Consider the following 24,951-nt stretch of genomic DNA (forward strand, 5'->3'; position numbering starts at 1 on the left):
CAGATTGCTCAACCAGCGGCGGATGCCCTGTCACGCAAACCAGAGTACATGGAGGAAGAGCAGCCACCGATGCCCCGACACATCTTTCCCCAATCGGCCTGGACTTGTGGGGAGCGGTAGTGGGCGATGCAGAACTTACAAAACTGACGGCAGAGGACGAGTTTGCCAAGCGCATTTTCCGAGACCTGCAGGAGGGGGAGGGGACAGACAAGGGCTTTATGGAGAAAGGGGGGTTGCTTTTTCACCAGGGGGCCCTGTACCTACCCACCGCCTCTTTGAGAGGTAAGATCCTCCGACAGATGCACGACAATCCAACAGCGGGTCACCTTGGGAGGGACAAAACCACACAATTAATCATTTGACACTTCTGGTGGCCAGGGGTGCGTGAGGACGTTCGAGACTACGTCAGAGGCTGCGACACTTGCCAGAGGGCAAAAGGGAACAGGGCAGCGCCGGCAGGACTGCTTGAGCCGTTGCCGACGCCCAATAGGCCTTGGGAGGTGGTGTCTGTAGACTTCGTCACAGACTTGCCCTCTTCGAGGGGCAAGACAGCAGTACTGGTGGTAGTGGACCTACTGACCAAGATGTGTCACTTTGTACCGTGCGCAAGGGCTGTCTCAGCGGAGGAGACGCAAAGCTGTTCGGGGACCACATATTCAGACTGCACGGCTTACCATTGAGGGTGATATCAGATAGGAGTAGGCAGTTTACTTCCAGGTTCTGGCGCAAGCTCATGAGCATGTTGCACGTGGAGGTCAGCCCATCCACAGCACGACACCCCCAGACCAATGGCCAGGCAGAGAGAGCCAATGCCATAATGCAACAGTACTTCAGGTGTTACGTCAGCCAGAGGCAGACGGACTGAGTAGATCGTCTGCCACTGGCAGAGTTCGCCTATAACAATGCAGTGCACGTCTCCACAGGGGTATCACCCTTTACGGCCAATTACGGGCGCGACCTCAGAGCATTCCCAGGGAGGGAGTGGGGAGAGGAGGAGGGGCCCGCAGCAGAGGACTGGGCGGAGGAAATGGAGACAGTGCACCAGCAACTTAAGGAGCATTTGGAAGGGAGCGGACCGTCATCGGCGACCGGGAGAGGTCATCAGGGTGGGGGACAAGGTGTGGCTGTCCTCAGATGGGCTACCCGCGGTGGGGAGGTGTAAGAAGCTGGCACCCAGACGCTTGGGGCCGTTCATGGTCACACATCAGATCAATCCGGTGGCGTTCAGGTTGGAACTCCCAGACGCCATGAGGATACACCCGGGTCGTTGCTATTCCCCTACAGGGAGAGCTCAAGATTCAGGGAACGCCCAACACCACCGACAGACATCCCGAGGGACAGGGAAGAGCAGAGACTGAATGAAGCCACTGAAATCCTGGACTCCCGGTAGGGGGAAGGGGGGTCTGGAGTACCTCATGGCCTGGGAGGACACTCCGGCCACCCAAAATGCCTGGGTACTGGCTCACGCGGTGCCGGAATAATACCTAGTGGAGGAATTCCATGCGTTGTTCCCGCACAGGCCCAAACCCAGGCACATAGGGAGGAAAGCCTCAGAGGCACTGGCCGAGAAAGGGGAAGACGCCTCGAGGGAAGAAGAGCCACAGGGATCTCTGTGGGAGTGGGAAGCACGGTTTCAGGAACAGGGAGGGGAGGACGAGTTTGATGCTCCTTCAAGTGCGGAAACCCCGATCACGGACTGGGAACAGGTGTTCACTCCCACAGGTTCAGACAAGACAGACTTCCTAGGGTTCCAGTCGTCCCCTCCAGCATCATCGCAGGGCTCCGACTGGGAGCACGTTTTCACCCCCACCAGCTCGGATGCCACGGAGTTTTTGGGCTTCCAATCATCTCCCCAGCTACCCATCACCTCAGGGGAGGGGGGGCCTGGAGGGGGGTGGATGTAAGGGGAGGGCTTATAGAGAACCCCCCCATCCAAAGCAGCCCGTCTCCCAGCAGTCATGAGAGCGAAGGGTCTGATGGAGGGAGTCAGGAAACGGAGAGGGAGTGCCAAGGCTCTGGCAACATCCAATAGCCCCTGCTCCATAGGCAGGGAGAGAGGGAGGCGGAAAGAGGACAGGAATCGGTCAGACAGAAGACCCGTCCCCCCGAAGCCGGAATTGAGGAGGAGGAGGAAAGGGAGGCGCTTCTCAGTTCCGAGGCTTTTATGTTGGTCCAGAACGCAGAGGGGGGGCAGTGTAGGAATCTGACTCGAGCGGGTAGACATGGAATCAGCAGTTCGTTACACTGTAAATAATGTGCACCAATAAAAACGTCTGAAAGACAAGCATGTGGAAGGTCGTTACTCAAGAGTAGTCACTACAACCCTGACAATACGCTTATAAAACACACCACCCACCCTATACTTCCCTCCACAGCAATTCGACATCTTTATATTTCTTTATACCTTTTTTCCTTGCATTGTATATTTGATAATTTTGGTTAAATTCAGATTTTTCCTTCTTTCTTTTTTGGTTTTGTTATTCCTTACATTGTTTATTCTAAACCTATTAGCATGTTGTTTTTAGAACAATATTTTGACATATAATCTTTGAAATACTTCCACTTCATTCTTAAATTTTGATTTGATTGGTTCCTTTGTTGGTATGTCCTGAGATTTCCATTTAGTGGCAATCACTGGTTGATGGATCTGGACCAAACAATCTGCTACCCGAACGATGACTCAGGAACAGAACTCGCTGAGCAGTAACTTGATTTGTGGTAGCTTTTATTATATACAGCAGAGTAAAGCACAGTTTTGTACAAGTTACTATATACACAGACCCTATACTTCAAACACTCAACTTTCTCATGTTACTCCAACTACTTCACTCTCCAACAAAGACCTGCTATGTCATGCTGCTTATCAAGGAAACTTTCAGCCAATCACAGCCTGTTGTTAGGCTTCCCTGTCTTTAGGCAGACTTAGCTTCCTGCCAGGACCCAGGTGGCGCTGTGGTTAAACCACTGAGCCTAGGGCTTGCTGATCAGAAGGTCGGCGGTTCGAATCCCTGTGACGGGGTGAGCTCCCGTTGCTTGGTCCCAGCTCCTGCCAACCTAGCAGTTCGAAAGCACGTCAAAATGCAAGTAGATAAATAGGAACCGCTACAACGGGAAGGTAAACGGCGTTTCCATGTGCTGCTCTGGTTTGCCAGAAGCGGCTTTGTCATGCTGGCCACATGACCTGGAAGCTATACGCCGGCTCCCTCGGCCAATAATGCGAGATGAGCGCGCAACCCCAGAGTCGGTCACGACTGGACCTAATGGTCAGGGGTCCCTTTACCTTTACCTAGCTTCCTGCCAATTTACTTAATTGCCCACTTCAGAGCTGCAGTTTCTCACAGACCTCAACACCCCCTCACAGCTTACAAAGTGCAATTAGTCAAGACTCCGCCCACGTGCTGGAGGGAATGGCGGACAATACCATCAGCCCCGACCCAACAGTGAACTGGCGGCTGTTTCGGGAGTATGCAGCCTCCCCCACCCCTCCCAGGACGCTACGGGAGGGGGCCGCTGGCCCGCAGATGCCCCTTAACCCACCTGGACCCCTGCGGGGATGGGGGTGGCCTGGGCTGTAGCACCCATTGGAGTCGGCACTCCTGGAAGCCACCCACCAGGCACACGGGTCCCAATACCTGGAATTTTAATTAGTGGAAAGTTTTGGGCATGCCTCAGATGAAAGAGTTAAAATTTATTGCTTATGGACACAGCCCTGAGTAGCAGAGAGAATGATTTGAATTATGGCTACTGAGAGATAAGAGGAAACATCGCAGAGGTGAAGATGGAGCATATGGAGAATCCGAGACGCCTTACAGGAAAGTGCAACCTTTTTTTTTTGCTCTTTGCTTATAATATATCAAATACCTTTGGACAGAACATCGGACTTGATCTAGAGCAGCAGGATAATGGAAAGTATAAACTGGGTGGACATGGAATTTCAAACAAATATGAAAATGGAGGAATTATATATAATTTGACAATTTTGCAAAAATCTCCCTTAAAATCCTGGCCCTGGTGGAGATGCTTGAAGATTTGTGACTGTAAGGAGGATTTAAGATATGTGTCGCAGTTCGTAAATCAGAAAAGATGGTGCTGGAATGGAATGCAACTATAGGTGGGGAAGAAGCCGTTCGGTTTCAAGAAGCGTGAGAAGAGACGTCTGGCTTTTTTTTTCTGCTGGAAAAGCTGCAGTTCTATTTTCGGAGGAGCCATGGAGTGGACTTTGGATATAATTTATGACTAAATTGGTATTAGGGGCCAGAGATCGGAGGGAGTTTAAAGACAAAGTCCAGACAGAGATAGAAAGTATTTGGGAACATCCGGCTGGCAATGTAAATTCGGAGGCCAAGGAAGGCCAGTAATAGACTTGGAAAATATGTGATATTTATATCAGAGGCTGTTTAAGAAGGGATAAATTAAAAAAGAAGCAATTGGTATTGGTGATTAGCAGGAAGCTCTGGGAATCCGAGGAATGGGAGTCCGAAAAAATTAAGTACAATTGGTTATAATTGGAATGTTTTCTTTAATTGGAATTGTATGAATAATTTGGATTTGTAAAAATGTAATTGGGAATAATTTCAATGTGATTTGATGTGTTTTAATTGGAAAATTCAATAAAAAGTATTTAAAAAAATACAAAGTGCAATTAGCCTTTGAGCATAGACAAAGTATTATCTCTCACTTTGATTTCCAAACCCATGCTCTGACACAGCATATTCCAATTTACAAACGACAAAGGCTTCGTCATGACATCAGCAACATTTTCAGCGCTTTGCACATATTCACAAATAATGGTATTATTCTGTACATTAAACCTGACATTTTGGTATTTCAAATGAACATGTTTTGATCGACTTTGGAACTGTTCCACACAGAGTTATATACATAGAGAAGTGCTTGGTGTCTGGGGCAGTTTGGCGTTGCCCCGAGTGCTTTTCTACCGTAACATCAACATCCAAACAGATCTTGCGTCTCCATTAGGCGCAGCTTTGGCACAGAGCAAGCTGGTGTCGGGATTTCCCACAACTCTCTCTGGGTCTTGCTTTCCTACCTAGCAGCCAGGTGAGATGGAAGGGGGGAGGACAGCCACCCCATTAGCTGCAGCTCTTGCAACCCAGCTCCTTCTTTGGGGATGCTGAGGATAACACTCTATGGCCAGCGATGGCCCTTGACTTGCCAAGAAACTTGTGTATCCATAATGGTATGGAAAGGGTGAATGTCTTCTAGAATTCTCTGATGTCGCCAGAAGAGTAAGCCATCCCCCCCCCCCCGTTAGGTCTGTTATCAACTGCAGAGGATGAGTAGCCTTGGGAGCCTCTTGGGGAGATGGAAGGGTTCAAAGGACTGAATCCACGAGGGAGAGCTACTTGCTCTGAGATGGGGGAACCTTCGGGCAAAAGGCAGCAGAGAAGGGATGCTGTTGGCCGCTAGCTTCTGTTCCTCCCCAATTTCCCAAAGGGCGTAACATCTGAGGTCCTGCGGGAGGAAACCACGTCTCAGGGTCAGGGGCCAGACGATGGAAGTGCAACTTCAGTTCCTGTGGGAGACGCCCATGTTCAAGGCAACAGGTCCACGAAGGGCAAGGAGGGAAAAGAGAGGAGAGATTTTGAGTATGTGAAGAGGAGGAAGAAAGAGCCATGTCAAGAGAAGTCAAGACCAACGACAAACCTTCCTGTTCACCTGCTTTTCATCCTCCAGGTGTGCCTGAAACTTCCTTTGGACTATTGCACGGCAGAGGGCCGAGGAGAAGTTTGGATTATGGGGCGCTCGTCAAAACCCCCCAGGCGCCCCAGGCTGTCCTGGAAGGGAGCAGAGGAGGAAATTCAAGTCTTCCGGGGGCATCAGGAGGGCAACTCCAGTCTTGGCTTGCCCATCCCTGACAGCTCCCTCCTGGGGTCCCTCACACAACCAGAATGGACTCTGCAGTGCGATTCTTGGGCAGCTGGGTGGTCCAAAGGCCCCTCAGTGCTGCTGCCTCAAAAACTGTGATCACCTGGAGCACGAAAAGTAAAGAGGACTAAGAACACACCTCCCTGTCCTCTCATTCTTTTCGTCTAGGACTGGGTTAAATCTTGCTGGGTTAAATCTTGCAAGGGTGTGAGAAGAAAGAGCTGTGCAGAGGGAAATCAAGACAAAGGACCTACTTCTCTGTCCTCCTCCTTTTCTGGGCCCCCAAGAACAGCCTCCATGGTCCTGTGCAAGATCGCACTGACCATATCTGAGCTGAACTTGACCTCATGATGCTGCAGAGATGAAGGGGGGAGGGTTAGATGCTGCCTCCTCCCAGTCTCCCTTGCCCCCTTCTCCCTCCTGCCTGCTCTTCCCCACCTGGAGCTCCCCCTGGAGATCTGCCCTGAGGTGCCCCCCCTAGCCCTTCAGTGTCCACACTTCCTCACCTATCACAACGGGCTCCTCCCGGACTTGCAGCGGGGCCACCCTGTTCCTCTGCTGGCAGCTGAACAAGGCCCTGAACCACCTCAACTTAGAAGAGAGGAGCAGAGGGGAGATAGCGACTCAGGAGCCCCAATGGGTGGGGGGTGTTTGTATCTGTACGGGGGGGGGGCAGAGAGAGGAAGGTGGTGGAGTCTTCCTTGGAGACAGGGAGAAGGCCAATGGCATTGGGCAGCTGGAGAGATGCAAGATGAAGCCAGGCAGAGGTGTAATGATTTGGGGGCAGGACTAGGGGGACCTGGGAGAGCAGGGTTCGAATGCTTCAGCCATGAAGCTCCCTGGTGGACTTTGGGCCAGCCTAGCCTACTTTGCAGGGCTGCTGTGAAGAGAAAAATTGGTGGCAGGGAGAACCATGAAGGCCACTTTGAGCTCCTGGGAGGAAAGTAGGCTAGGAATGTCCAAATATAAAAGTGGATGACAAAGGGGAAGGTAGGGGAAGAGTGTGGAGGAGCTGAGCTCTGTGGAGAAGATTGGCCAGAGAGCCCAGGCTGTGCAGGGGACCCCAGGAAACACACACACCCCGGGGACCAAGAGAAAGGGAAGGGATCCTACTTACAGCCTGCCCATTTCTTTCAGGAAAAAAAATCCCACTCTCTAAAGTAGCTAACTATCTAAAATGCCCACCCAAGCCTAACTGACCCCAGCCCTAAGCCTAATCCTAACCCTTACTACCCCTCTATGTACAGAAGAAATAAATACAAAATAGACACAACTGTGCATAAAATAAAAAGGTAAAATAAAAAATATTAAACTAAAGAACAATAAAATAAAAAAATATTAAAAATAAAGGACAAAATATATTAAAATAACAAACAAACAAATAATTAACCACAAAAGCTCACCCGTGTCAAGAATTGCAGTGGGCTGAAATCAAGAAAATGAACCAAAACAAAAGCAACAGCTGTGAGGGGGAAGGAGGCCTCTGAGCTGCTTTGTGCAAAATAAATAAAATGAAGTGTTAAAATGAAATATCAATCAATCAAATAAAAGTAATAAATGAAACAAGAAATTGAGAATATAAGAATCCACTTAACGCCTCGCCTAATCCTTCGTCAACCACCACCAACTGCAGAGTGGGGGGCAAAGAGCCCAGCCAGCGGGGAGCAGGTCTGAGGGGGTCCCATCCCTGTTCTGGTTCTCTCCAAGCTTGGCTTTCTATGGGAATGGCTCCCCATTCTGCATGCCAAGAAGATGCTCTAGGGCTCCCCATATTTCACTAGCCTTTCAATGTTATGCTATTAGCAGCCGTGGAGATTCCACCTGCCTCTTTCAAAAGGAGAAAACCTGATCAATTAAATTAATAATAATAATATTTATTTATTTATTTATACTCTGCACGTCTGGCTGGGTTTCCCCAGACACTCTGGACGGCTTCCAATAAAATATTAAAATACAACAGTCCATCAAATATTAAAAGCTTCCCTAAACAGAAAAACAACAACCATCCGTTTGCAGCCTATTGAATTAGCAATTAAGCATTTCTGGAAAGGGAAATGGCATACTTTTGTATATTAGCATAAAAAGCGTGCATAAGAAAGTATTGCTCGTTTATGATGAGAATAGGATTTATTTATTTTGAGCTTTGCTTGGTTCCTCCTTGGTAGCCAGTGCAATGGTTTCAGCAGTGCTAGAACTCAGGACCCGCTGCCTTGAGGGGCATCTGAGAGCAGTTTGGCAGGGGAAAGGTCTCCCTTGGGAGGGGGTGGACTCTCCTTCCTTGGAGGTTTCTAAGCAGAGATGGGACGGCCATCTGTCATGGATGCTTGAGCTGAGATTCCTGCATTGCTGGGGGTTGGACTAGATGACCCCAGGGATCCCCTCCTATCTCTCCACTCCTGAAATCGAGGAGGAGGTTCCTTGCCTCCTGCAAAGCCCTTTTCCCTGCAAGATGTTCCTCTGGTTTCCGGCCAAGGGAGGGAGATGATCAGAGTCCAGTCAAGAGCCTCACCCCCAAAAGGATATCTGGGCATTGACGTAGCCAGGGGGGCAACTGCCCCCTAAATAAAATAATAATAATAAAAAGCCGAGGTTCTGCCAAGCGAGAGAGGGCGAGCTGGATGCCCTCGGCTTTGCAAGGGTTAAAGGGAAACCGAGCTGCCTTCCTAGAGAGGACAGGAAGCAAATCAGGTCCTCCAGAGCCAAGGCCCCTCCCTCCCCAGTCTTTCCGGCTTTGGTGTCTCTCCTGCAAGGGCTGCGGTGAGTCTCCCCTCTCCCTCTCCCTCTCCCTCTCCCTCTCCCTCGGCTGGGGGGTCCCAGGGCTGCAGCAGGGGAGGATGCCTTGGAGATGCATTGCAAACCAGTTTCCCACTTGTCTCCAAGGGCAGCTCCACACGGAGGCCACTGCAGCAATCCCCTCGCACCCAGAGCATGGCATCCCAGGACCACATCCTCTCAGTCCCAAAGGGATTGTTGCTGGAAAACCAGACAGAAATGGGCGCTGCAACTCACTGAGCCTCCAGGGACCGTGGCATCAATGCCTGTGTGGGTGTTAAGCTATTAAATGATGATGATGATGATGATGATGATGATGATGATAAATTGTCCGTCTAAATCTCAAGGGATATTTATTTGGCCATGCCCACTTGGCCCTTAGGGAGTTGGTCAGATACATACCTGGCCCTCAGAGCAAAGAAAAAGGGACCCCACCACAGGAGTCTGTATTGAGAGCGGCAGAGAGTCCAAGTGCAAGAAAGAGAGACAGAAGCAGGGGAGTGGGGGTGGGGCTGGGGAGCAACTCCTGAGGACCCCCGGGTGAGGACCCCCACTAGAGCCAAGCGTCCATTTTTCACAAGAAACAAAGGATTCCCTTGTCAGTAGGTTCTGACTTCATGCATTGATTGGAAGGCAGCAGAAACCAGGTTGATTAATCTTACAGAAATCCCTTCAGTTGCCTCCACATTCTGCATAGCTAGAAACCATGCTTGCTCAGGGAGCAGTCCCCCCCCCCCCCGGTACTACAAATTCTGTAACAGAACAATGTATTTGCTTTGTAGGATTTGCTAGAACTTCTCATTAAGACGGACAGAACTCGGCAGAAGACCAAAGGGTTCCTTCCGATCTCTAAGAGGCTTCCTGAGAGCACAGATGGATGAGCGAGACTCAGCTGGCCCTGGAACAGGAAGAGGCCATGCCATCCAAACTGGGAGCAGTGGGGGATTCTGGGAAAACCCAGTGCAGAAGTTCCTGGGTGAGGAGGACACCCTCCGCTCAGAGGTGCAGAGCCAGCAGTTGAGGCTGTTCTGCTGCCAGGAGGCCAAAGGACCCCGAGAGGTTTGCAGCCGACTCTACCACTTTTGCCACCAGTGGCTGAAGCCAGAAAGGCACACGAAAGCTGAGATGCTGGACCTGGTGATCTTGGAGCAGTTCCTGGCTGTCCTTCCCCCGGAGATGGAGAGCTGGGTGAGGGAATGCGGAGCAGAGACCAGTTCCCAGGCAATGTCCCTGGCCGAAGGTTTCCTCCTGAGTCAGGCAGAGGAGAGAAAGCAGGTGAGAGAGACTTTCCTCTGGATACTCCCAAGGGGCTCCAAAGAGGACAGAGAACATCCCATAATGGTCTCCTGATGGCCCATTTGCTTTCTGGGAAAGCATCCATGGAATGAGAACTCACACCCTTCAAGTCTTTGTCATTCTCTTTCTAATATTTCTTACCATTATCTGTTCTGAATCCTTGTTTCTTTTTCAGGAAATGGACCTGGATTCCTGTGAGGGAGAGAGGCCTCCGTTGGACACCAGAGAGAGACCACTGGGTAAGGAGGAAGGTGGTTTGTCTCTGTTTGGTCTCATTCTGTTCTTTTTCCAATTCATCTGAGGGTCCTTTTCGCCTTGTTTGGGGGGGAGACAATTGGGAATAAGGGTCCAGAGGAGGGGAGATGTATTTGTGCACAGCAAACATATGAAATGGGCACAAACGTCCAAAGGCTCTCAGCAGGAAAGGCTTTCTCAAAGGCCCATCTGTAATTAGAGATGCCCTGTTTCACCTGTGAGAGAAGCAGGCACTCCTGGTGTCCTGTTTACCTTTTCTCTCTTGCAGGTGGCAGAATGATGCCGGCAAGACCTCCTGATCCGTCTTTTCATGGGGGCAGAAGGGAAGCAGCGGCTGTGGAACCAGACCAGGTCAGGGGAAGCTGCCTTGTGGGGACAGAGGCCGAGGGCTGGAGCAATGTCATGGACTGGTTGGGCACAGAGGAATGGTGGGAGGATGCAGCTGGGGAACCAGGAAAGGAAGATGGCTCAGAGCCCAAGAAGTGGAGGTAGAAGAAGGATGGGCGGTCAGAGGGGGAAGAGGGAGAAGCTTGGGAAGAGGAGGTGGCAGAAGCTGAAGGGCTAACAGGCCTTAGTGAGCTTGGAGACTTTGTGGCAGAATGCAGTCCAGAATCAGAGGCAGAAGAGGAAGGAGGCGAGTGGGAGGAGGGAGGTTGAGAGGCAGAGGTGAGTCAGGATAAGGAGGAGCCACCGGTGGCTCCCTGACCTTTTGCCAGAAGCCATCCTCCCTGCTTGTCTCTGAGAGCCAAAAGACAATGATATCTTTGCAGAAATCTCTCCATGATATCTTTGCAGGAATCTTTGCCTCCCCCTCTCCATGCCCCCATGAACCCATTGAATTTGACTCTACGGCATGTGGGTAAATGCCAGGATCTGTCCAGGTCTTCTTAGGCCCCTATGCCTGGGCAGGATGTCTGGAACACCTTCAGCATACACCCGGGAATCATGGACTCATAACTGGGCTTTATGAGCACCAAATCAGAAGTAAACAGCAGAAGCATTTGTAGAGGTTTCAAAACATTCCTCATTTATTTCTATTAACTACTGCATATTTACACATCTGTAAATATGTGTTACAGCCTCTCACTTAGCCATCTTATCTACAGCAGATATTAAACTGCACACAGCACACGGCAGAAAGCAGAGTCAGGAATGAAAAACAACAAAGTAAAAGTTCCTAACTGTTCCGGCAGCAGATATCACCAGATTTTCAGAACGGGAGGGGTGAAAATGCTCACACGGCATTGAGAGGGAACCTCCCCAGAACAGCTCACAAGGAGAAGAGAAAGTAGATCCTTCCGTCAGGCAAAGTGGAATGCTTGCGAACAGGGCCGGCTCGCCCATTGATTCTATGGGCGCCTGGGCGCAGAGGGGCGCCCCAGCAAGTGGGGGAGCTGCGCGGCGGCCTCCCTTTTCCGCTCTGCAGCGCCGACGTTTGCTGCGGTGGCGGCAGCGGCTCCGCAGCTGCCGGTGCCACAGTAGAGCCCTACGAACAAGACGCCCCGCACCAGCTGCGAGGTCACGGGCACTGCCGAGCTGTTGGGCGCCGCTAGCGCCTCGGCCAGCAGCTCGGCCAGCGGTGCAAGGCCACGAAGACATCCCTGCCAAGCCCCGCGCAGCGGGGCGATGGTGGCGCTCAATCCGTGCACTCTGTGCAAGGCCAGGACTGGAGAGGACTGGGACTGGCGAGGTAAGAGCCCCAAGGAAGCTGGAAGGACTGGGGGGGTTCAACTGTGGTAAATGGGGGGGCGCCAAAGGGATCTTCGCACCAGGGCGCCAGGTATGCTTAAGACGGCCCTGCTTGCGAAGGCAGAATGACTTGAAAAACACAAGGTGGAGTGCAACCTATTTGCACAAAGACAAATACCCATAATTAAAACGCAGAATAAAATAAGCATAATTGAAATGTGCAGCAAAACAATCCTATTGAAACAACACCGCAATTAAGAGGAAGGAAACAACAGCATTGTGTAGCAGATAAATATTGTCGCAGAGGAGGACATTTCCCTTTTTCTTTCAGGGTCCCGTATGCTTTGAAGATGTCGCTGTTTGTTTCACGGATGAGGAGTGGGCGTTGCTGGACCCTGACCAGAGAGCTCTGCATGAGGACGTCATGGAGGAGAATTGTGGGATCGTGGCCTCTCTTGGTAAGGCTCCCTGTGGGATCATCATATCTGCCTAGAAATTCAAAAATATCTCTGTGTCCAACCTCATATATTTTCACAGAGCTCAACAACGCCCCCTATAACACCTGGGAACCTAACACCCCCACAATAAACAGTAAATTATAGGGCTTTTTTTGAACAATCTTCCTCAAATTATTCCTTTTTCTACCACAATTGGGCTGGTCTGAACTGCCCAGGCCATCTTAAATGTCAGTTTCAGAATTGTTAGGAAAGATAAGTAGCTTCAGTTTTTATGTTTTTGTTTTTCCTCCTGTCAGTCTTGGGTTGACCAAAGAGACGACTGACATTGGAGATGGAGGGGATGCCATGACTGGGCCAAACAAAATTCATCCCAGAGAAGAGCCAGGCTTGTTGAATCTCAGGTAGTAGTAGCAGTGATGATGATGATGATGATGATACAGTGGTACCTCGGTTTACAAACTTAATCTTTTCCAGAACAGGACTGTTGTTAAATCGAGGTACCACTGTGGTAATAATAACAATAATTTTTATTTATACCCTGCCCATCTGGCTGGGTTGCCCCAGCCACTCTGGGCGGCTTCCAACACATTTATAAACATGAAAATCATAATAATCCGACAGTCTCTCCATTCTTCAATCGCCTTTGTGCACCTTTTCCTGCCTTTACCAGTGTGATTTTGTTCTTCAAAAATATAGAAAGGCCAGCTTTGGTTAAGTTTCCCCCAATCTCTCTCCTAATTTCTTCATAACTGTAGCCTTGCTCACTTAATAGTACTATTTTACATCGCTTTCTGGTTGACCACTCAACTTTTTGTGCCATTTCTATAATAATAATTTTATAATAATAATTTATTATTTATTATATTTATGAAGAAACTTTCTTCAATTGTATTCTTTTCTTTTTTAATATAATATTTTTATTATAATTTCCATAATACGATTATTCAAAATATTAAAAGAAAAATAGAAAAAAGTCTTACAAACATATTTCTTAAGAAAGGGGGGGGGGAAACATCAAAAAGATTCCCAACCACCTATTCACCCTTCACCCCACCTTGTGACTTCCAACCTGTTCTCCATTTCGGTTTCAGTTTCCAAAGTTTTTGTATATCTTTTCTGTTCTTTATTCTAAGGATTTCTATCTTTTCTTGAGACTTTCATCTGTCTGCTAAGAGTTTGCTTTTTTCACCATTTTTTAATTCATTAAAATAAACCAATTTTTAATTCATTTTTTATTCATGAAATAAACCATTTTTTATTCATTTTTTATTCATAAAATTCATTAAATTTTTCCCAATCCTTGTCAATTTTCTGCTCTGATATCCCCTTACTTTCTCCTATTTTCCTTGCCAAATTTTGGTAATTCATCAATTTTATTTGCCAATCCTCTAATTTTGGAACTTTTCCACCTTTTTGCGATGAGGAGCCTGGTGCATGTAGTCGTGTACATTGTTTGTTGTTTAGTCGTTTAGTTGTGTCCGACTCTTCGTGATCCCATGGACCAGAGCACGCCAGGCACTCCTGTCTTCCACTGCCTCCCACAGTTTGGTCAAACTCATGTTCCTAGCTTCAAGAACACTGTCCAACCATCTCATCCTCTGTCGTCCCCTTCTCCTTGTGCCCTCAATCTGTCCCAACATCAGGGTCTTTTCCAGGGTGTCTTCTCTTCACATGAGGTGGCCAAAGTATTGGAGCCTCAGCTTCACGATCTGTCCTTCCAGGGAGCACTCAGGGCTGATTTCCTTAAGAATGGATAGGTTTGATCTTCTTGCAGTCCATGGGACTCTCAAGAGTCTCCTCCAGCACCATAATTCAAAAGCATCAATTCTTTGGCGATCAGCCTTCTTTATGGTCCAGCTCTCACTTCCATACATCACTACTGGGAAAACCATAGCTTTAACTATACGGACCTTTGGTGGCAAGGTGATGTCTCTGCTTTTTAAGATGCTGTCTAGGTTTGTCATTGCTTTTCTCCCAAGAAGCAGGCATCTTTTAATTTCGTGACTGCTGTCACCATCTGCAGTGATCAAGGAGCCCAAGAAAGTAAAATCTCTCACTGCCTCCATTTCTTCCCCTTCTATTTGCCAGGAGGTGATGGGACCAGTGGCCATGATCTTGGTTTTTTTGATGTTGAGCTTCAGACCATATTTTGCGCTCTCCTCTTTCATCCTCATTAAAAGGTTCTTTAATTCCTCCTCGCTTTCTGCCATCAAGGTTGTTTCATCTGCATATCTGAGGTTGTTGATATTTCTTCCAGCAATCTTAATTCCAGCTTGGGATTCATCTAGTCCAGCCTTTCGCATGATGAATTCTGCATATAAGTTAAATAAGCAGGGAGACAATATACAACTTTGTCGTACTCCTTTCCCGATTTTGAACCAATCAGTTGTTCCATATCCAGTTCTAACTGTAGCTTCCTGTCCCACATAGAGATTTCTCAGGAGACAGATGAGGTGATCAGGCACTCCCATTTCTTTAAGAACTTGCCATAGTTTGCTGTGGTCGACACAGTCAAAGGCTTTTGCATAGTCAATGAAGCAGAAGTAGACGTTTTTCTGGAACTCTCTAGCTTTCTCCATAATCCAGCGCATGTTTGCTATTTGGTCTCTGGTTCCTCTGCCCCTTCGAAATCCAGCTTGCACTTCTGGGAGTTCTCGGTCCACATACTGCCTAAGCCTGCCTTGTAGAATTTTAAGCATAACCTTGCTAGCGTGTGAAATGAGGGCAATTGTGCGGTAGTTGGAGCATTCTTTGGCACTGCCCTTCTTTGGGATTGGGATGTAGACTGATCTTCTCCAATCCTCTGGCCATTGCTGAGTTTTCCAAACTTGCTGGCATATTGAGTGTAGCACCTTAACAGCATCATCTTTTAAAATTTTAAATAGTTCAGCTGGAATATCGTCACTTCCACTGGCCTTGTTATTAGCAGTGCTTTCTAAGGCCCATTTGACTTCACTCTCCAAGTGAAGTCTAAACATTTATCTTTTTCCTTAATTTCTAATTACTTAATTTCTAATTACTTAATTTCTTAATTAATTTCTTAATTACTAAACATTTATCTTTTCCCTTAATTTCTTCTTACAACATACTCAACAGGAACATCTCTGGGACTTTTTTTTTAAAAAAATATTTCAACATTTTTTTCTGTTCTATATATATCTTCTCTCCAATTATTTGGAGTGGGGGAAAACCTAGAATCGGATTCAAATTGTTCACAGATAAAAGAGAAAGAGGAGGATTTAACCTGCCGAATTTAGAACTCTATCATAATGCAGCCGGACTGATGTGGTTAAAAGAATGGGTGGAACTAAAAAATGCAGCTGTACTAGATTTAGAGGGTGTGGGTCTGGCCTTCGGATGGCACAAATACTTAATGGAGGAAAAATTGAAGGACTATAGTAAATTTAATAATAATATTATAAGAAAAGCACTCTTAAAAATTTGGAAAAAATATAAAGGGATATTGGAGCCAAAAACCCCGTGGTGGATTTCCCCGCAGGAAATAGTAGCTGTAAAAAGAAAAAATCTGGAAGAGAAGTGGCCAACTTATAAATTGTTAGCAGAAAAGACAGAAGGAATTGTAAGGTTAAAAGAATATAAAGAAGTTCAAAGATATTTGAATGTCTGGCTCCAATATTTTCAAATTAATCAAAGATTTCAAATAGATAAAATATTAGGCTTTGAAAATAATTTCTCAAAATTTGATAAAATAATAATAGGAGAGAAAAATAAATATATAAAAAATCTATATGATTTATTATTAGAATGGGAAATTCTAATATTAGAAAGGGAAAGACGAATTAACGAAGGAGGCCATGATAAAATGGGGACAAGATTTGGGGAAAATAATAATGGTGGAAAAGAGGGAAAAGTTGTGGATAAAAGATATAAGATTCACCCCAAATTATGACCTAAAGGATAACATTTTGAAGATGCAATATAGATGGCATTTGACCCCATTGAAGTTGGCTAAAATATATAAAGGGAGTGATAAAATCTGTTGGAGGCGCCACGAAGAGGTAGGCTCATACATCCACATTTGGTGGCAATGTAAAAAGATCTTCAATTGCATTCTTGATTAAATTATCTTCCAATTGATATATAATTTTATGATATTTCTCCCAAATAAGTGGTGTTATGAGCCATCAAACCTATGAAATACACATTTCCCCCAAAGGTCTTCCACAATTTTGACCACTACCGTACATCAAACAAAGCAACATTCAACAACTCATCAGAATCTAATAATAAATATGTTGGTTAATGACAACACAGGTAATGAACACCCCTCAACTCCCTTCAGTTCTTCTCCATTTGTTCCTGAGGCTCTAATCCCTTTTTGTTTCCATTGCAGATTGTGATGAATTGGAAATCCAGAACAAAGGTGACCATGACAAAATCCTCAGAGAGGACAAGCCAATTCAAAAATTGGAGTGTGGAGAAAACTGCAGTCAGAGCTCCCATTCCACTTACCATCAACAAAATCTCATTGGAAAGAAACTCTATCAGTGCATGGAATGTGGAAAGAGCTTCAGGAAGAGCTCCGCTCTCACTTCCCATCAAACAATTCATACAGGGGAGAAACCCTATCAGTGTGTGGCATGTGGAAAGAGCTTCAGTCAGAGCTCCGATCTCACTAAGCATCAAAGAATTCATACAGGGGAGAAACCCTATCAGTGTGTGGCATGTGGAAAGAGCTTCAGTCATAGCTCCAATCTCACTAGGCATCAAAGAATTCATACAGGAGAGAAACCCTATCAGTGTGTGGAATGTGGAAAGAGCTTCAGGAATAGCCCCAATCTCACTAAGCATCAAAGAATTCATACAGGGGAGAAACCATATCAGTGTGTGGAATGTGGAAAGAGCTTCACTGAGAGCTCCTCTCTCATTTCCCATCACAGAATTCATACAGGGGAGAAACCCTATGAGTGCGTGGAATGTGGAAAGAGCTTCACTGAGAGCTCCTCTCTCATTTCCCATCACAGAATTCATACAGGGGAGAAACCATATCAGTGTGTGGAATGTGGAAAGAGCTTCAGACACAGCTCCGATCTCATTAAGCATCAAAGAATTCATACAGGGGAGAAACCCTATCAGTGTGTGGCATGTGGAAAGAGCTTCAGGAAGAGCTCCAATCTCACTAAGCATCAAAGAATTCATACAGGGGAGAAACCCTATCAGTGCATGGAATGTGGAAAGAGCTTCAGTCAGAGCTCCCAACTCACTTCCCATAAAAGAATCCATACTAATGTCGGAAAAAACATTGTGCAGCTTTAGGAGCCAGGCAAATCAGCACCTTTTTAACCAGACCTTTGGATGATTGACATCTAATGCTCTTTTAAAATGTGGTGTTTTGGGTTTTTGTGTTTTGTTATTATGTTGTAACCTTCCTGAGACCTGTTGGTTTAGGGAATAGGTGGCAATTCTTAAAGGTGTAAGGGTCTCCCCCCCCCCCCGGAAAAAAAATTGAGGAGGTGTGGCGTTTGCCCACTCATTATGGAGATGTTGTACTGGATGAAGTATAATTGGTTATAATTGGAATGTTTTCTTTAATTGGAATTGTATGATTAATTTGGATTTGTAAAAATGTAATTGGGAATAATTTCAATGTGATTTGATGTGTTTTAATTGGAAAATTTAATAAAAAGTATTAAAAAAATACAAAGTGCAATTAGCCTTTGAGCATAGACAAAGTATTATCTCTCACTTTGATTTCCAAACCCATGCTCTGACACAGCATATTCCAATTTACAAACGACAAAGGCTTCGTCATGACATCAGCAACATTTTCAGCGCTTTGCACATATTCACAAATAATGGTATTATTCTGTACATTAAACCTGACATTTTGGTATTTCAAATGAACATGTTTTGATCGACTTTTCAACTGTTCTGTCCCACACAGAGTTATATACATAGAGAAGTGCTTGGTGTCTGGGGCAGTTTGGCATTTCCCCGAGTGCTTTTCTACCATAACATCAACACCCAAACAGATCTTGCGTCTCCATTAGGCGCAGCTTTGGCTCCGGCACAGAGCAAGCTGGTGTCGGGATTTCCCACAACTCTCTTTGGGTCTTGCTTTCCTACCTAGCAGCCAGGTGAGATGGGAGGGGGGAGGACAGCCCCTCCATTAGCTGCAGCTCTTGCAACCCTGCTCCTTCTTTGGGGATGCTGAGGATAACACTCTATGGCCAGCGATGACCCTTGTCTAGCCAAGAAACCTGTCTGTGGGAATTGTGCATCCATAATGGTCTGGAAAGGGTGAATGTATTCTAGAACAGTGTTTCTCAACCAGTGTGCCTCCAGATGTTTTGGGACTACAACTCCCATCATTCCTGACCACTGGTCTTGCTAGCTAGGGATGATGGGAGTTGTAGTCCCAAAACATCTGGAGGCACACTGGTTGAGAAACACTGTTCTAGAATTCTCTGATATCGTCAGAAGAGTAAGCCATTTCCCCCCCAGTTAGGTCTGTTATCAACTGCAGAGGATGAGTAGCCTTGGGAGCCTCTTGGGGAGATGGAAGGGTTCAAAGGACTGAATCCATGAGGGAGAGCTACTTGCTCTGAAATGGGGGAACCTTCGGGCAAAAGGCAGCAGAGAAGGGATGCTGTTGGCCGCTAGCTTCTGTTCCTCCCCAATTTCCCAAAGGGCGTAACATCTGAGGTCCTGCGGGAGGAAAGAGCGTCTATCAAATCATAATTTGGAGTAAATCTCGAATCTCTTTTCCATAATTGTTCCCATTTTTGTATATTAATTGTTTCCCCCAAATCCTGGCTCAGGGTCAGGGGCCATGCTAGGCCAAAGCGGCCCTCCATTGCCCCCCCCACAGAGTCCCTGGCTCTCATTTGTCATCTCTGATGCCATCTCCCGGACACTTATGTTAAGCAGGAGGAGGAGGTGCGGAGCATTTGGGGTCTCTGAGCGGCAGATGATGGAAGCGCAACTTCAGTTCCTGTGGGAGACGACCATGTTCAAGGCAACAGGTCCACAAAGGGCAAGGAGGGAAAAGAGAGGAGAGATTTTGAGTCCTGGGTGAAATTGTGGAAGTATGTGAAGAGGAGGAAGAAAGAGCCATGTCAAGGGAAGTCAAGACCAACGACAAACCTTCCTGTTCACCTGCTTTTCATCCTCCAGGAGTGCCTGAAACTTCCTTTGGACTATTGCACGGCAGAGGTCGGAGGAGAAGTTTGGATTATGGGGCGCTCGTCAAAACCCCCCAGGCGCCCCAGGCTGTCCTGGAAGGGAGCAGAGGAGGAAATTCAAGTCTTCCGGGGGCATCAGGAGGGCAACTCCAGGCTTGGCTTGCCCATCCCTGACAGCTCCCTCCTGGGGTCCCTCACGCAACCAGAATGGACTCTGCAGTGCGATTCTTGGGCAGCTGGGTGGTCCAAAGGCCCCTCAGTGCTGCTGCCTCAAAAACTGTGATCACCTGGAGCACGAAAAGTAAAGAGGACTAAGGACACACCTCCCTGTCTTCTCATTCTTTTCCTCCAGGATGGCCTGGAAAGTTGTGTGGACAATTGTGATGCTCATCTCTGAAGTGGAGACCCCCCAGCAGACTCTGGAAGTGCCGCTTCAGTTCCTGAAGGAAAAGAGAGAAGAGAGTTTAAGTGCTGGGTGTGAGAAGAAGGAAGAGCTGTGCAGAGGGAAGTCAAGACAGAGGACCTACTTCTCTGTCCTCCTCCTTTTCTGGGCCCCCAATAACAGCCTCCATGGTCCTGTGCAGGATCGCACTGACCATATCTGAGCTGACCTCTGGCCTCAGGATGCTGCAGAGATGAAGGGGGTAGAGGGTTAGATGCTGCCTCCTCTGAATCTCCCTTGCCCCCTTCTCCCTCCTGCCTGCTCTTCCCCACCCGGAGCTCTCCCTGGATTTCTGCCACCCACCCACCCCCACAACCCCATCCATCCCAAAGACCCCCCTCACCTCAGCTGGACGAGGGCCTCCAAGGCCAGGGCCAGGCTCAGGGATTGATCCCTGAAGCGCTCCAAGGGACCCAAGATGCCCTGGAAGAGAGCAGGGGAAGAAAGTCAGCTCTTTCCAGGGGGCAGCCAGAGGACTGCACCCTGAGGTGCCCCCCCAGCCCTTCATTGTCCACACTTGCTCACCTATCACCACGGGCTCCTCCCGGACTTGCAGCGGGGCCACCCTGTTCCTCTGCCGGCAGCTGAACAGGGCCCTGAACCAGCTGAACTTAGAAGAGAGGAGCAGAGGGGAGATAGCGACTCAGGAGCCCCAATGGGTGGGGGGTGTTTGTATCTCTACGGGGGGCTGAGAGAGGAAGGTGGTGGAGTCTTCCTTGGAACCAGGTAGACCCCCATGAAAGGGGAGAAGGCCGGTGGCATGGGGCAGCTGGAGAGATGCAAGATGGAACCAGGCAGAGGTGGAGGACTAGGGGGACCTGGGAGAGCAGGGTTTGAATCCCCACTCAGCCATGAATCTCCCTGGTGGACCTTGTACAGGAAGGTAGACAGCCCTGAAACCATTTTGACTCCCCCAAACTGACCAAATGTTTCTTCAAGGAGGGAGAAAATGAAAAAACCTCCCCATTGTCTCTGGGCTCACAAATCCTGCCTCAAGGGCACATTTAAGGTGTGAATAGGGTGAGCCTGTGACCTGGCTCAGGAATTAAGTGTTTATCATTACCAAAGAATGGCCAGCCTGGCTGGGTGATCTAATCAGTGACCATTGACAGGTTTTCTGCCAGACAACATTTTGCTGGAAACCACCTCCTTCTGTGATGTATGCATGTTTCTGGGGGGGGGGTCTGGAGTTTGGGGGTGGGCAATTTCAAAAGTCTACGTAAGGGTGGGCACACCTTTGTTCTGGGTTCTCCTCCTCCCTCCTGCGTGTGGGGGGAGCACCCTGTTGCAACAGTTTAATAAATATCAGGCGTTGTTTTGTTTCTCAATATTCTCTGGTTGGCCTCTTGTTATTTTCTCCTTCCGATAGGGAACCCACTTAAGGACTCAATACGGGCTCTTGGATACCCCATAAGGGGAAAAGGGAAGGTTTTGTTTACAACAACCCCAACCCCAGCCCTAAACTTACACCTAACCCTAAGTACTCTATTTACAAAACAACTATATACAAAATAGGCACAAATGTGCACAGAATAAAAATGTAAAATAAAAAATTAAACTAAAGTACAATAAAATAAAAATATTAAACTGAAGAACAAAAATATTAAAATAAAGATTAAAAACAAACAAATAAATGATTACCCACGAAAGCTCTGCCATGTCAAGAATCTCAGCAGGCTGAAATCCAGAAAATCAACCAAAACAAAAGCAACAGCTGTGAGGGGGAAGGAGGCCTCTGAGCTGCTTTGTGCAAAATAAATAAAATAAAGTGTTAAAATAAAATATAAATCAATCAATCGAATAAAAGTAATAAATGAAATAAGAATCAAAATAAGAAATTAAGAATATAAGAACCCACCTAACACCTCAGCTAATCCTTCGTCACCAGCAACTGCAGGTTGGGGGGCAAAGAGCCCAGCCAGCGGGGAGCAGGTTTGAGGGGTCCCATCCCTTCACCAAAGCCCCTCCCTGCCCCACTTCCCCATGGGGGTCCCCCACACCACCCATCACTCCCCAGGATGGCTTTGGCCATCTCCTGCTTGGAGCACTTCAGGGTTCGGAGCCCCTGAGCTGAGCTGCCTGGCGGTTCTGAATCACCTCCAGCAGGAACAGCTGATCTTCCTCCAGCAGCTGAAAGGCAAAAGTCAGGCTGTCATTTCCTTGTGAAAGGAGGGCTTCTCGACATCTGAGTGGGGGGCAAGGAGGGCAGGCCTGAGTCCCTGCTCTGGTTCTCTCAAATACTCACCCCTGGGGAGGGATGTGCAACCTTAGCACAAGTGCAAAGAGAAGGACATGGGGACAGGTGAGTCCGTCCCTGAGCACCTGGCAAGGCTATTCCAAGGGTTTTCTCCTGGATTCCAAGTCCTACTACAAGGAAGTGACACCCCAGGCCTTGGGGGCTAATCCTGGCCTCCTTCAATCAGAATGTGGCTCCCCGGGCTCATGAGATGGTCAATATCTGGGTCCACTCCACCCTTTTTAAAATATAAATATCAAAACAGATCCCAACTTTCAGAGCATGTAAATCACATGAGTGGAAAGACCGCTGTGCCACTCACAAAATCAGGACTATATTTCCTTCTCCCACCTTTAACGTAAACGTATAGGTAAGTATTACTCATTTATGATGAGAATAGGATTTATTTATTTTGAACTTTACTTGGTTCCTCCTTGGTAGCCAGTGCAATAGTTTCAGGCAGCAGTGCTAGAACTCAGGACCCGCTGCCTTGAGGGACACCTGAGAGCAGTTTGGCAGGGGAAAGGTCTCCCTTGGGAGGCGGTGGACTCTCCTTCCTTGGAGGTTTCTAAGCAGAGATCGGACGGCCATCTGACATGGATGCTTGAGCTGAGATTCCTGCATTGCTGGGGGTTGGACTAGATGACCCCAGTATCCCCTCCTCCCTCTCCACTCCTGAATTCGAGGAGGAGGTTCCTTGCCTCCTGCAAAGCCCCTTTCCCTGCAAGCTGCTCCTTTGGTTTCGGGACAACAGAGGGAGAAGCTTAGAGTCCAGTCAAGAGCCTCACCCCCAAAAGGATATCTGGGCATTGGCGTAGCCAGAGGGGCAGCTGCACCCCTAAATCCATAAAAAAATAATTAAAAGCCGAGGTTCTGGCAAGCAAGAGAGGGCTAAGCTTGGCAAACTCGGCTTTGCAAGGGTTAAAGGGAACCGAGCTGCCTTCCTAGAGAGGACAGGAAGCAGGTCAGGTCCTCCAGAGCCAAGGCCCCTCCCTCCCCAGTCCTTTCCTGCAAGGAAGGGGGGGTGTTGCTTTGCTGTCTCCTGCAAGGGCTGCATCGCTGTCCCCTCCTGGGATCTGGTCAGTCTCCTCTCTCTCTCTCTCCCCCCCCCCGAGGGTGCAGTGGGGAGACGGTGGGGGTGCCAGGGCTGCAGCAGGGGAGGGTGCCTGGGGGGGACACCAAGCCAAGCCAGGGAGGAGAGGGTCCTGCCAGGGGGGGGGGCGAGGTCTGCAACGCTCTCCTTCCTGGAGATCAGAGGGTCCCAAACTCCCACGAAATCTCCCTTCTTCAAACAAAGGAGTCCCTAGGACTTTAAGTCTGTGTGACATCACTCAGTGTCATTGCACAACAGAGGAAACATGTGCAAATGGTTTTCCAAAGCTGGGCGAGGAGGTGGACTAGCCCCCCCCAAAAAAAAAAACCACGTGGAGGAAGGAAGTTAAAGTGGGAGAGAAAGGCCGGGAATAAAGAGGGGGATCCCAGCCCATAGTCGGCCTGCTGAATTGCAAACCAGTTTCCCAGTCGTCTCCAAGGGCAGCTCCACACGGAGGCCACTGCAGCAGTCCCCTCGCACCCAGAGCATGGCATCCCAGGACCACATTCTCTCTGTCCCAAAGGGATTGTTGCTGGCAAACAAGCCGGAAATGGGCGCTGCTACCCACCGAGCCTCCAGGGACCTTGGCATCAATGGCTGTGTGGGTGTTAAGCTATTAAATGATGATAAATTACCCGCTTAATTTTCAAGGGATATTTATTTGGCCATGCCCACTTGGCCCTTAGGGAGTTGGTCAGATACATACCTGGCCCTCAGAGCAAAGAAAAAGGAACCCCACCCCAGGAGTCTGTCTTGAGAGCGGCAGAGAGTCCAAGTGCAAGAAAAGGAGACAGAAGCAGGGGGGGTGGGGGTGGGGAGCAACTCCTGAGGACCCCCGGGTGAGGACCCCCACTAGAGCCAAGCATCCATTTTTCACAAGATACAAATGATTCCCTTGTTAGTCGGTTCTGACTTCATGCATTGACTGGAAGGCAGCAGAAACCAGGTTGATTAATCTCACAGAAATCCCTTCAGATGCTTCCACATTTTGCATTGCTAGAAGGCTAGAGACTTATTTCTTCCCCTCTCCCTCCTCCTCTTTCTTTTCAAAAAGATAGCTCATGGTCTGGGATCCGGTGCAGTCCAGCCCTGGTTCCAAGCAAGACTCATTCATGCTTCCTAAGGGAACAATCCCCCCCCCCGTCCTACAGATTCTGTAACAGAACGATGTATTTCCTTTGTAGGATTTCCTAGACTTTTTCATTACAACAGACAGAACTTGGCAGAATACCAAAGAGTTACTTCCGATCTCAGAGGCTTCCTGAGAGCACAGATGGATGAGCAAGATTCAGCTGGCCCTGGAACAGGAAGAGGCCATGCCATCCAAACTGGGAGCAGTGCAGGATTCTGGGAAAGCCCATTGCAGAAGTTCCTGGGTGAGGAGGACACCCTCCGCTCAGAGGTGCAGAGCCAGCAGTTGAGGCAGTTCTGCTGCCAGGAGGCCAAAGGACCCCGAGAGGTTTGCAGCCGACTCTACCACTTTTGCCACCAGTGGCTGAAGCCAGAAAGGCACACGAAAGCCGAGATGCTGGACCTGGTGATCTTGGAGCAGTTCCTGGCTGTCCTTCCCCCGGAGATGGAGAGCTGGGTGAGGGAATGCGGAGCGGAGACCAGTTCCCAGGCGGTGGCCCTGGCCGAAGGTTTCCTCCTGAGTCAGGCAGAGGAGAGAAAGCAGGTGA

General features: G+C 48.2%; 1 protein-coding gene and 1 long non-coding RNA gene across 4 annotated transcripts in view; one reads left to right on the forward strand and one right to left on the reverse strand.

Moving 5' to 3' along the window:
* Window positions 1-8,615: 8,615 nt before the first annotated feature.
* LOC118085577 (zinc finger protein 501-like) overlaps window positions 8,616-24,951 on the forward strand; it is a 28,523-nt gene continuing 12,187 nt past the window's right edge. The window contains exons 1-6 of one of the 3 annotated variants that reach the window (XM_060274042.1): window positions 8,616-8,643; window positions 9,441-9,933; window positions 10,130-10,193; window positions 10,478-10,560; window positions 12,230-12,356; window positions 16,711-17,606. In XM_060274042.1, the coding sequence (XP_060130025.1) occupies window positions 9,532-9,933; window positions 10,130-10,193; window positions 10,478-10,560; window positions 12,230-12,356; window positions 16,711-17,606 (1,572 nt within the window). In that variant the 5' untranslated portion in view covers window positions 8,616-8,643; window positions 9,441-9,531. Of the gene's footprint in view, window positions 8,644-9,440; window positions 9,934-10,129; window positions 10,194-10,477; window positions 10,561-12,229; window positions 12,357-16,710; window positions 17,607-23,185; window positions 23,259-24,456; window positions 24,948-24,951 lie in introns of those variants that run through there. The other 2 variants (XM_060274038.1, XM_060274039.1) reach the window with 2 other exon arrangements.
* Window positions 19,185-20,130, reverse strand: LOC132592052 (uncharacterized). Its single transcript, XR_009557529.1, has 3 exons — window positions 20,029-20,130; window positions 19,464-19,941; window positions 19,185-19,311 (listed from the first exon to the last, which is right to left on the reverse strand). It is a non-coding gene; the product is annotated as an uncharacterized LOC132592052 (long non-coding RNA).

The sequence above is a fragment of the Zootoca vivipara genome, chromosome 4 (genome assembly GCF_963506605.1).
Source record: "Zootoca vivipara chromosome 4, rZooViv1.1, whole genome shotgun sequence".
NCBI lineage: Eukaryota > Metazoa > Chordata > Lepidosauria > Squamata > Lacertidae > Zootoca > Zootoca vivipara.